The following is a 13,586-nucleotide window of genomic DNA, read 5'->3' as shown; positions in this document are numbered from 1 at the left end:
AAGCACTGTACAGCCAGCAGGGGTTGCTGGTAGATCACATTTAACAGGGCTGAGATCCGAGCTCTACCCTCCCTCTATCCAGTTCACAGTTATCAAGTAAATACCCCTTTGAGATTTTCAAATGAAAGCATCAAAGTAGAGATCATTTCTTTCAGCCAAAGAATTTATTTCTAGCTTTTTATCACATATACTAATCAAAAAACCTAGTGAAATCAGGCTGTAAAACTTGTACATGGCTCAATATTCTCTTAAAAATGTCATTTCTTACAGGAAGAACTGTAAGTCCCACACTTAAACATGCAATTCAGACTTTCAGAAGAGTATTTTCAGAATCACAGTTTAATGCCTGACCCAAACTCTTCCATACTAAGCCTCATTGTACAGCATGTTTCTTTGACCAGTGATGATAAACAGAACTCATTTATTTCACCAATCACAACTAAAATGGAATTCATGAATAAAGGAAACCTGAGAGCAGTTGCATTGAGCAAATTTGAATAGCAAATAGTGAAAACTGATACTGGTAAAAGAGACAAGAGACACAGAGCTTGTCCCAGTAACCCTGACCTCAACATCACTAGAAAAGCCAGGCACAGCTCTTGGATCCGTGGGATTTACAGAACCTCTTGGAAGGAGTTTGCAGAGCTTCACAAGCAGCAATCAGTTTTAACCAGCCACGGACTGGCACACAGACTCCTCTCCTCATTCCTTGTACGGGAATGTGTCAATTGCTTTTTCCTTTTTATGCAAGGGCCCTGTGAAAAACCTTCAGGTGGTGGAAAAGAAGCAGTAATGGAAGTGAGACCACTCAAGGGAATACTGTGAATTAATGAATTCACAACTTTGACTTCTGCAACCCCAGATATGAAAACTGGGGACAGCCAAAGGTGAGACACGATCTGTTCAAGTATCAACCATGATGAAGGAATTCTCTGCAAGCTGAAGGGTCACTCCAAACTCTACATTTTTACCTCATTGTCTACAAGCTCATCCTATGTTAAACAACTAGAAACTGCTAACCCAGCTTAAAGCCATTTATATCTCGACTTACTTGCTATAGTGTGTGCTCCGTTCTCCTCTCCATTTGCAGTATTTTCTCCATTTTTTGCTGATCCCTGTTGGTTGGTGGCGGCTGCAGCTGCAGCAGCTGCTGCCTGCTGTTGTGCAAGTTTGTCTCTGTAGGCCTGTTGTCTTGTCTGTACCACATCAGGCATCACTGCATCTATCAGTGAGAGAGACTCTATCGGCCTACCATCAAACAAGGTACCATCCTAAATTACAGCACAGGGAGAAAAGGGAAAAAAAGAAAAAAAAAAAAAAAAAAGATAACACCAAGTACAAATTAACATTATGGGCAAAGATTCCAAGCAAAACTAAAGAAAATGTTTTCATTTAATATAATAAAGCAGTTTACATATGGTGCTGGAAGTGATATCTCTCATCACTGTTGTGGTTAGGAATTTTAGTGGTTAGAATTTTAGTCTGAAGTTAAGTGGCCACCATAAATATGCAAAAAAAAGCCACTGCAGGCCTCTGGGAGAGCCTGTGGAATCAAAAGCAACTTGTTTTGAGTTTGCTGAATTGTCTGCTAAAGCAAAAAATTCTGTAAGCTATCTATGAATATGATTTCAAACATGAGTGGCTGCAGCAAAATCTAATGGTTTGTTTGAAGAGAGAGCTGCAAACATTGCAACTCGGGTCACTGACTTGTGAAGTTATAGTCTTATTAGACTAATACTTTCCATAAACATATTATCTGGGGAGTTGACTAGTTTTCTTCCTTTTTTCAAACAGTGCTGGCATGCTTTCAAACAAGAAGGAAGAATTTTATCCTGAAATGGACAAGACCCAGTTAAAAATACCCTTATACATATGCTAGGGCTTTGTAAGGATCTATTTTTAGGGACTAGAAGGATTCCTTGCAGTAAATATAGGGTCTTCTATTCCTATCATTTGCTTTATTTTTCTGAGGCTTCCTAAGGGAAAGGATTTGCTTCACTAGGACTGTGAAAACCACACAAACAGCAGACATACGGGAGACTGGGAAGTGAGCAGAATTAATGGAAAAAAAAGTTTCCTTCTGTAATCTAACTGACACACAGAACGGCTTCTCACCTTCCAGGCACAAATGAGAATGGAAATTGAGGGAGAGTGTCTGCACCATCAGGGAGGAAGATACATAGCTTTCTGTACTGCTGGAATAACCATTTAAACATCAAATTTAACAGATCTTGCTCAAGATGAATTAGCCAGCAGAGGCAAAAGGCAAACTGGCATATACCTTCAGCCTTCCTGCCACAAATTCAAACCCTCTCTCTCCTTGGAAACCTTGCCTTTGGGCTGACATCATTTCACTGTCATGACACCAGAGCCCAAACAAGAGCTGCACAGTGCTCTCCCATCTCCCTAGTCCCAGTCTACAAAAACAAAAAATGAAGAGATTACTGGTCTCAATTATTATCCTATCACACTTGTCTGGATGCACTACAACATTAGAGTAGGGTAAAAACTCTACAGATAACGGACCTTGAAGCAATGAGCCAGAACACCATGCCTGGTGTTGTGTGGCTGCACTGGGCAGAACCCCCACCCAGTTATGTCACTCCACTCTGGTTCCACCACTGGAGTCATGGTGAACACCAGCAGTAAGGAATCTGAAGTAAAAGTAAATAAATAGGATACAAGAAAGTTAAGGAAAAATACTAACATTCAAACTTACTGCAAGCAAGGACACAATGCTCCTGCAGGCAAAGCCTCCTTACCTCATTAATACTGACTTCTGCCTCTACATACTGCAGACCTTTCTGGATGATGGAAATCAAAGCAGCTGGTGGCACCAGAGCACCATTTATATTAGACTGGCTGATATGGCTCTCTATACCAAAGGTAAATGCTGAATGGGAAAACCCTAAAGACAAGGCAAAGACATCAGAATTGATTTACAGATAGACAACGCTACTTGCTGTACCACGGTAGGACCTTCTGTTTAAGACCTGAGCAAATTATACAAAGTGTAATGCTACAGCATGCTTCTGAGCTACTAAAAACTTGTCAAAACAACTCAATTCCCTCATAGTCTAAGTGTACAAAAAGAGAAAAGCTAAATTCATATATAAACACGGCAATTATTACAGCATCAATGGCAAAACATTTGTGCACAAGTCAATATAAAATAAATAATTCACCACAGCATTTAAATGTGTTTATATTTTCACAAACTACATGTAAGTATTGTACCTTATGAAGCTTTTAATTAAAAAATATATATCCAAGACACAAGACTGCTATTTTCACTCCCTGATTTGATACCCATGAAAGTGAAATGGATCTGTATGTGAACAGAACTCAGCTCATGGAACAGTGCTGCCATAATTTTGTATGCTCTGGCATTTAAAACTACATCAGCACTGTGCACTGATTAAGAAGTGGCAAACATGTTATGGTGCAGCAACGGCAGCTGCTTGCTATTTATTTGATCACCCTGAAAAATTGAATTTAAGCTAGAGAAAAATAGTTGTTTCAGGAAATTAACTTTATTGTCATAGCATTTTTTCTTAAACCACTATTTTTTTTTTTTTCTTTTCCCCTGTCAGGTAAGCAAGAAGCTGCCTGCAAACTTTAAAATGAAGATGAAGCAATTTTTAAAGTTTGGCTTCTATGACAAAAGCAATCTGCAACTGGAATAAGAATGTGTAGGTGTTTTCAGTAAATTCAGGCAGAAAAATGAGGTTTTGCTTTTTTTTGACAAGCAGAAACTGTGACAGTCTGCCATCCACCATTGCCTATGGTTCTTCAATTGGGAAGTCCATGAGCAGTGGACATGTGTTGCACCACTCAAATGCATTTTCAGTAAGCCTGAAGCTGCCCATCAGCAATCGCTAAACAAAAACTACGAATCAATAAACATTCAAACAGCAAGGTAAAATATGAAATATATGTGTATATTTTCTTATATATCTACACATATATATATTAAAGCTGATCTCTTACACTGTTGTCTTAAGACTGAAGTTTATTTTTGCTTTAATATGCAGACTTCTTTTATGTATTGCTGAGATCATATCCCCTCCTGCCAGCTGACAATCATCACTTGTTCATTTACTGGGGCATGGCCTGACTTCCAGTCAAGTCTTCCCATTCTAAATGTAGGCTGTGTTAAGCAATCAATATCACAGTTGTGAGTAAAAGATGATGTTGTCTCTTAGAGAGCTTCACGAATAACCACCACCACAAAACTCCCTGCAGCCATATGGCTGCATCTAGAAACCCAAACATGCAACACAAACTGCTGATCCAACTGGGGTGGGGAAGCTTTAGAAATAAGGAAGCACTGCTGCATTCTTATGCTGTGCAGACACAGTCAGTGTGGAGGGATATGACAGGAAAAAGGTTTCTTTTCAAGTCTGGCAATATTCAAGTGTCTTTTGCTCTTTGTCCTAAGAAGCAGGAAATTCTGGCTATGCAGAAGGACAAGATCCTCCAAAAAAAGGTCCTGCAGGGACGGAGGCTTTTGAGAACCCAAAGAGTTATTCCTGTAAAAAATCTGTTCATCTCTATTTAGAATCAAGTGATACAAGTCATAGTCAGAGTTGTCACATCTTCCTTTGAAACACAGCCACATCTGCCCTCCCACAGTCACGCTCAGGCAAGGAATTCGGCTGCACAAGACCGGCTGGCAGGAGCACCATCACTCCAAGACAACAGAAGAAAACAGCATTTTGCTGATCATTCTATTTTCTTCTTCAAGCAGCCCTGAAGAAAATGGTGCAAAGTGCCATCATCACCCTGCAGAGAAGTGATCTCCAGGAAAATGCATTTTAGCAATCGAGTGAGTCCTTGGCTGGTTGACTGCCATCTGAAGACTCCAAATGACTAAATCTGATTAAGTTACAGAAGGTAACTTGGCAGGAATTCATTCTCTTGTTGAGAAGAAACACCAAGAAACAGTTCAGACAGAAGCACATGCCTACTGGCAAAATAATTAAATGAGCCTGTGTTTGCTAAAGCCAGTTGCAGATGAAGATCAAATAAATTATGCATTGTTTAATAACCAGAATTGTAAAAACTCACCTGACTCTTGCAAGTATCTATATACCAGGAAGTTAACCTCATCACTGCTTATACTCATCTTTATTCCCAGTTAAACCATGAGGTCACAACAAAGGACACAACCCTGCAAATAAAAGAAAAAAGTAGGTCAATTAAATATTTTTAATAGCCAATAGGTATTTCCCAACAAATGTTATATTTATAAGTAAGTAGTTCCCTGGCAGCATAGACAATAGCTTTATTTTATAATGCAAATAAGTCTACTGGAATCATTAAAAAGTCATTTGTCTCACCACAAAATAAAGATCAGTAAATTAAATATTAAAGGGCCGGATTCTCATATGAGGCAAGTTGGTATGGACTGGGAAACTCTGCTGTTTAATACCAGTATTAAAGAAGGCCTTATTTCACAGGTTTTACAAAATAATCAAATGAGTTTCTAATCTACATTACTGCTATGGAACGCATTTTTTTATAACATAGGTTTCTTTCTGCCTGGTTAACAAAGACCAAAAACTTAGTTTCACATTGGCATCCAGGCAGGTTCTCACTTTTACATTCTAATCTACTGCAATTTTCAGGTACTCCTGCCCTAGTGAAAAGGTACAGAACAGTATGAGATACAGAACATAGTGTCTGTTCAATGCAAGCCCAGCCAATCCCACTAAAGACCAGAAAACATCTCAGCCATATCTTTTGGCTTTTCAAAAGGAATTCTTGACATTAGAAACAAACTTTAAACAGCCCATTTTTCATAATATTTCTATAGGCTTTCAGTCAGTGCTTTGAAAATGTTGATGGGAGATATATATGTATTTATACATGTACAATTTTTCCTTCATTTTAATAATAGCAAATATTTAGCAAGAAAAATAATGTATCAGACTGTATATGCTTTTGATTATAAACTTGGAAAATATGAGGCAACAACAGTCTTTAAAACATGAAGAGACAGAATACAGTGCTTTTTCTAAGTCTCATTTTTGAGAACATCCTCATGCTGTCTGAATGTTTGAAAACCTCGACCTTTCCAAGTAAACAAGTGAAAACATCAGCTTCAAGAACATGTTATGAGATAATGTACACCTTCTGTTCCTATTATCTATCCAGCACTTTTCATCAGCAAACCTTCCCAGGTTTTTACCCAGCTGACCACCACCATTGTTTCTCCTATGGAACTGGAGTCTGAGAAAGCAAGTGACTTTCCTATTGGTATTTGACAAAGATTGACTTGGGTTCTCATGTAAAAAGGTACTGGAAAATGGGTTTTCCTACACTATTCAAAATAAAAACTTCTTGCTGTGTGGCTGCATGGGGAGGCCACTTGCCACTGCTGCTCCAAGTGGGAAAGTGGTGAACACAATCAAAAGTAACAACTACGAAGTCATGATTGGCATTATAAGGCTGCCATGTGTATTCTCCCTGGGCATCTTTTCCTAGCAAGAACTCCCAAGGTAACAGGAGAAAATGACCACACTGTTTTTCTGATAACCTAACTTTGAGTTTTACCATTCAACTGCAGCTAAATTGGACAGTGGGAAAAGCCCTCCAGGATGTGACTTTCCCACAAGTCCCATCATGCTGTACAAACATGATCCAATTAAACCCCTCAAGAACAGAGGCTAAAGGATGAACTTGGGTATGAAGAGTTTATTTACCTGAAACCACATCTGGACACCCCTAATCCTGCCCCAGGTATGTGGTCACCCAACTCACAGCCATGATGTTGGGGAGGTGGCTTTAGTTTCTTAAGGAAAAAAATAAAATTGCAGTTCTACTTAAACCCTTCTCATTTCTAAAGGAAAAAGCTGCCCCAAGACAATGACTTCCAGTAAGTGCAACACGGCTGGGAAAGGAAAGCACATTGATACCAACCCTATCCCCACCCCTCCACAGCCCCAGCCACACCTGGGGTACAAGACATCCCTGCCAAACTCCAACACATACTTTGAGGACTTGTTTACTGAACAGAATATAAAATGAATGGCATTTTTAGGCATTTCATGCATAAGCAACCAATTCCACCATGTGCAGGACCAAACATTAATTTTATTCAGCTATGTTTTGTTGCCATACGTGGAGCAAATTATCTTTCTTTAAGACTGTTTTTTACAGAAAAATGCTGTAGGAAGAGGAACAATATTTTCCTTCAGAGGAGAAGGTAATTAAGTTTAAAGAGACTCATAAAGAAGGGGGTTTTTTTAACATTATGTACATACACACACACAAATGGCAGTATTTGTTTCATGGGGATGTCACAGATTTTCTAAATCTTGCTGCATCACCAAAAACGATAGATCAAACCACAGAAATCTGATGAAAGTGCTGTTTGTCACACAGAGAGGTGCTGAATTATTTATATAGAGAGGGTTCCCCCCTCAAAGCAGAACCATGGAGATGCCACATCAATTCACCTGTTATGTAGCCGGGTAGCTGAAGGAAATTTAAAAAAAACTAATGTTTTGCTTGTCTGTCAAAAGTGTTCTTCACCCTGGCCCAATCAAAGGAGCCTCATTTCTTCCAGGCTGGTTTGAGTGTTTTGCACAAAAGCTTTGGTCCTGCCCGGCTATCAGGAGGTGGCACTGCAGCACTGGCTGTGGCACCCTGGCCACCAGGAAAACACAGAAACAGCTCCAGAAACACACAGTTTGCCTGATGAAGGGCTTGGAACTGGAAAAGGTGCAAAAGATTCCTGCATTTTACCAAAATACTGCTTTCTGCATGTTTTCAGTGCTCATTTACGATTTCTGGAAGGTGTTTTCTGTGTTTCCCCCATCCCAGGCCCTGTGGCTCGGGCAGAGCCTGGGGACAAGCGGCCCACAGCCAAGTGACACAAAAAATATGAGAATAACAAGCCACACCAAATCACCTTCCTTCCAACCCAAAGCAAAATGTCACATTAAAGAGAAAAGACAGTAGAAGAGGATACAATAATTATTTCCCTTTGACACACTCTGAATTAACACCAGGCTTACGCTGCCAACCCTCAAAGTGTTTGTGACAACAAACCCAAGCATGTACACATGTACCCCACATCCTAAAAAAATTACTTCATCAAGGCTGGCTAATTCCCCCCAAATTCACTGTTCCCACAAGCAATCAACTACTTATTTTGGGCACCTTAATAGATATTAGTATTGCTCTTCATTTTATATGCAGAAATTAAATCACCAAAAAGACACATAAAAATGAGACAAAGATAAGTAGAAGTTAACATGCAATTCCTAGCAGAATTAGGCATAGATATGTAGACTAATTTACATAGGGACCATTAAAAATATCTTGAAATATTTGCAGCTTTATGTCCCAAACCCATTCTAAAAATGTGATGAGATTCTCAGAGCCCTTTTTTTCCCTTGCCCTTAGAAACATTCAAAGGTCTTCTTCAAAACATTCTGTGGAATTACTTGGCAAAGTATGAAGCATCCACATTGCTGTTTTAGATCCAATTATGCTTTTAAAGGAAATCTCTCCCATTTGCCTCTGCTTTTGTTTTGCGCCCTGGAGCAGGTACAGTGCATGTGAAGGGAATTCCTCATTGGTAAAATGAGGATTAAATAAATAAAATACCCCATGACAGGTAAAAAAAGGATGGGCATGAGAGCTTATGAACGATGCCCAAATTGCTCATGGGACCACACCAGGATCAATATTCCCTGCTCAAAAGAAAGTCCATTTCAGCAGGCCTCTTCCCAGGTTTTATTTCCCTTCCCAGAGGATGGGCCTGTGGTTTGTAACACCACTGCTCAGTTACAATCAGCACAACAGCCAGGTAATCCCAGGTAATTTTTAATGCTGCTACAGAAAGTCCCTAATGTCCCAAAATTTATCAGGCATAACACACATCAGCCATAAAAGTCAACTATCCATAGAGATGCTGGCCTCGAGATTTAGTCACTAACAGGTCAGGAGCAGAGAAGACACATGCCTGTGCTTTAGACAGACTGACCCACTCATTCCATGCCAGGAATCACACAAAGATTCATTTGGAAGCCACCTTTTTCAAGGGAAACCTGGTTTCTTACCTCAGAGACAGCACCAGCTGTGGCTTTGCTTCCAGCCTGGCAGAAGTGTGTGTTTCTGTGCCTGCCCCAAGGCACACAGGCCAGGTCGCACCCCAGCACCTCTGTCCCTTGAGGACCAGTCACACACTTCATACCTGGGGTAAAATTTACAACTAAAATCCATTAAGAAGGAGATCGAATTCCACTCTCACCAACACCAGATCTGCAGGCTAATCAGTGCCCAACAGTGCAAACCCAACTGTGTTTCTGACAAATCATTATTCCACTCCACATGTTTGTGCTAGCTTTGTACTCCTTGTCCAGGTTCATGCCAAATGCTGGAGAACAGATGCCACCCGATATGGCTCCTGGCCTAATAGGTTTTTTGGGTATTTAGGGGTTTTTTTTAGACAAACCTGAACTGGCAGAGAAAGTTTATAGATCAGATTATTACTGCGTATCTCTCAATCACCATTTGATAATGTATACTGGAGTTACACTACAATTAGAGTTATTGTATCATCAAATAACAGCCTAAGAAAGTGATATTTCTGCAGTTGTAGGCGGGCTCTAACACATTCCCAATAGGTAGGATAACAGGAAAACCTGACAGGCTGCAGTGAATAATAATTCCCCAAAAACATACCAATCATTAGTGTGATACCAAATACGACATGTTAAAAGGAGCAGCTAACGCTCTGGGTAGCTCTGAAGAATGCTTAATGCTCAGACATAAACAGCCTGCTACATTTATCCATGGAAAACAGAAGTCTGGCTACAGAAACAATAAATCCCCTACAACAAAAATATTGCCATTAGAGCTTGTATTTTTTCCTCTTTTGCAAGAAATCCAGACAAATATTTTGCTAGCATATGTGCACATAGACATTTTATCAATTGTTGCTTAAGAGTCTTTCTCTTAAGGCCACAATAATTAAAAGAGCAAAGGGCGCTGTTTCAATCCAGCCACTTGGACCTGGCAAACTCCTGGATGTGTGAGGTTTCAGCAGGATTTCATTCAGATACCAAAGCTACCATAGGTTACAGAACTGGAGATTTAACCACAAAACATCATTCCTTGTGGCTGCTGTTCTACTGAAGCTTTCTCCAAATGCTCTTCTCCAAGACATGGTGGGTCCATCCCCAACAGCTGATGAAATTCCTAAGTTTATACCCAAAGAAGAGTTCTGCATACACCTTTAGAAATGCTATATAAAGGAAAACTCATAAAATTATTTAATGGTTCCTTTATATCAAGCATGCAGTCTACGACTTGTTTTGTACATCCTTCTGTGTAAGAATATATTAAACACCAATTTCAATCAAAATGAACATTCTGTCACACTCTAAAAAGAAAAAAAAAAAAGGGTTTACTTTCCTCCAAGTGTACTGGCTACTTGCTCTAAATACTCCTATCTGCTCTTCCACATCTTCTCTTGAATGATGGGGGCCAACATTTTATCAGGCACAGTGCAACTGAACCCTTAGTAAAGCTTTCCTACTATCTGATGATCTGCAGTTAGGAATTTTACATTCTGAATTAAAAGAAAAATATTTTTTCAAATTAAATGCCCAAGTGTTCTCATTTTCTGCATTTTTACCTGCGCCTCCAAATTGCTATTAGCTAAACGCCCTTTTGTTTAAGATTTAATAATATGTCAGATGTGCACTTGCATAAAAATTATCTGTAATTCTATGCTATGAACCTTCTTACTGACTTCTCATATCATCAGGCTTTGCTAGTTTTCCTTCTAGTAATTTAAATCAAGAGATGCTTCTCATGTTCATTATTTAACTCTATTGCTTTGCTTTTAACCTCAGGAATACAGCTTAATTTCTGAACACTAAAAAAAAAAATAACTTTTCCTTTCCTCATGTGAATTGCCTTCCTTAGCTCAGGCGATAAATATTTGTATTCTGTACTTCAGCTTTAGTGACCTAATTTATGGCAACAGTCTCTGCCTCTCCATGCCAATCTGGGAGTATGAAGAATACAACACGACAAAGCCAGTCTGAAATCTTCGGAAGAAAAAGAATTACAACCCTGAAAGCGAAGAGAAGGAAAAAAATAAAACCCACAACAAAACACAAAACCACCCAAAACCTTGGCTAAAAGTAAGTTACTGTCTGTCTACTTATCTGAAAAATGCAGCCCAGTCCTGAGTACAGTTACAAAATATGCTGCAGATAAAGCCCATTTGTTGATTTTGCCTAGAGCAAAGTAGTATTTAATTACTGAACTACGACTCTCCTCCCCAAAGTCATATGCTGTGTGACCCAGGAGGCAGGAATTCCGGATGTTACAGCACACACACAAGCGACAGCATACCCAGGATTGGATTTCCACGGCCATGGCTACAAAGCTGCAAACTTCTGTGCTTTCTAGAGTTGAAAATGCATCTTCCTGGACAGCTAAAGGACATCTTGCAGTGATTCTTGGCAGCCACATCTTGTAAATCCCTAAGCTGACCAAAGATAAAGGGATGTTTCTGGTATTGACATTTTATTCAACACTTCAGGTTCTTAAACCTTTTTTTTTTTTCATTATTACAATGCAACACCAGAAGAAATTATGTTTGGGGAAGATTTTTCTCCTTATTTCCTGTATCAGAATAGTAAAGCCATATTGTTTATTAGTATTTTAAAGACTTTTCAGCTCTCTTGGTAAGCATGAAAGTAGACACACAGATGGACTAAAGGATCTCCAGAGGTCCCTTCCAATGCCAATCATTCTGTGATTCTGTGACATCTCTTTAAAGGCACAACTCTCCTGCATGACAATTACAACCTTGTTGAAATGCAGCTAGTCCTGATACATCCTTCTGCAGATGCAAATATGTTCCTTTATAACTTAAAAGCCAAACTCAGCTGCTCAGAGCATGTAGTAAAACCTCCAGCAGTAAGTCCTGCCTCATTTTTGATTACTTCATTAAAGCCACCCCTCTCTGACTCTCCACAAGATCCCAAGCCCAAACATCTTGTGTAGTGAAGGGTTTTTAATCACAGAGCTCAGGCTCCCTGATGGAGACAAACTGTGATTAAACTAAAACTGTCCAGACATAGCAGTACAAAGGTTAAACCGCCTCTCTCTTTCAATACTTAAATAATTATCAGAACACACCAGGAAATATAGCTAAACATTATGAAATGCTCCTTGATCAACTGTCTAACCCAGACCAAAGGCATTTTCAGAAAGGAAGAACCTGTGGCTTGATGGGATGACCTTCAGGGTTAGACTGTCCTACCCACACACAAGCTGGACAGATGATTACAGCAGCAAAACTGGAAATGTGGCATTTGCAAAACTGATTAGGAAGTGATTGGTCCTGATGACCAGAATTAGCAGAATCACCTGAGGGAACACCAGTGTAGGTTTGGCCAGTATGGATTACATCAAGATGACCTGCAAGGTCCAAATTCCAGGCTCTGTGTGCTAAATCTATCTCTGTAATGGAGAAGCAAGCACCAGACAAATACTTGGCATTCCTCCAGGGAGAGACATCTGTCCATCTGTCCCTCAAAAGGGAAAATCATCTTATTAGGGGGCATCCCAGGATCAGTGCTAACATCAAACAAGCTCTGCAGCTTCCATTCTTAGGCCATTAGAAGGATGTCCCTTCAGACAGAGCTGCAGTCCTTCAGGAATACCTAATTCCAATAAATAAAGACTTCTGTAATCAAATTTTTAGACCCTGTCTCAAGAAGGCTTTGTGAAATTGTTCAATGGCTTTACTAAGTGCTAAAGTAGCTTCCTGCTAATGCTGCCTGGATCTAGACACAGAACAGCTGCTGGAATCAAGGCCAAGAAAGGTGAAAACTGGAAAAAGCCTTTTCTGCAACATTATTCAAAATCCTCTACATGCCTTTTTGGCATGCACCTGGTTTAAGTATGCAACTATATGGCTGCTGATCTCCTGTGCTGCATTAAAGCCTTTGCAAGAAATTAATTATGGATGAATGTGGGAGCACACTCATTAAACCTCACTTGGATCAAACTGTGTAAAAAATTCTGAGAAAATAACAGATTGAGAAGAGCCCTTGAGTCAGTCAAAATGAGGCCTATCAAGGGTTTCTGCTGAGACTAAGGTAGAGAGGGGCGAGGTCCAAAAATGCTTTTTTATTTGTAAACACCACCACTGAAAATACACACAGCTTCTGCAGTTCAATCTTTTTGGTCAAGAAACTGTAGAAATTAACAGTTAAACGGGGCTAAAAATCTCCATACAGTGCCAAGTTTCTGCTCTCACTTGATTTATTCTCATTTTCACTGCTAGAGAACCCACTAAATAATGTGGCCTGTAAGTCTGATCAGGAACATTCCATTTTTTCCAATATGTTCTTCCTGATGTTCCCACAATAGATCATTCAGGGCTCTAAGGGACTGTGTCAATTGAATTGAATGATGTGGTCGCCTGCTGGTACATAAATGCAAAAGCAAAGCTGAGGGGGTTTATTTTCAAAACAGGAGACATTGATCCTGTGACAATGTTCCATTACCCTGACTTTATTTCTATTAGAGACAGTGATTACATC

General features: G+C 39.6%; 1 protein-coding gene across 11 annotated transcripts in view; it reads right to left on the bottom strand.

Moving 5' to 3' along the window:
• The window catches only part of TBL1XR1 (TBL1X/Y related 1), a 105,476-nt gene that overhangs the window by 11,937 nt on the left and 79,953 nt on the right, over positions 1-13,586 (bottom strand). For 6 of the 11 annotated variants that reach the window (XM_086844319.1, XM_086844320.1, XM_023932854.2 and 3 more), the window contains 3 exons: positions 5,071-5,173; positions 2,763-2,908; positions 1,052-1,271 (listed from right to left, as the gene is read on the bottom strand). In XM_086844319.1, coding sequence (XP_086700445.1) covers positions 1,052-1,271; positions 2,763-2,908; positions 5,071-5,128 — 424 coding nt within the window. In that variant the 5' untranslated portion in view covers positions 5,129-5,173. The remainder of the gene's footprint in view (positions 1-1,051; positions 1,272-2,762; positions 2,909-5,070; positions 5,174-13,586) is intronic. The other 5 variants (XM_086844323.1, XM_086844324.1, XM_086844325.1 and 2 more) reach the window with 1 other exon arrangement.

Source organism: Cyanistes caeruleus, chromosome 10, assembly GCF_971803275.1.
Source record: "Cyanistes caeruleus chromosome 10, bCyaCae1.hap1.1, whole genome shotgun sequence".
In the NCBI taxonomy this organism is placed as follows: Eukaryota; Metazoa; Chordata; class Aves; order Passeriformes; family Paridae; genus Cyanistes; species Cyanistes caeruleus.
The sequence above is the reverse complement of the archived record's forward strand: the minus strand, read 5'-3'. Positions and strand labels throughout refer to the sequence as shown.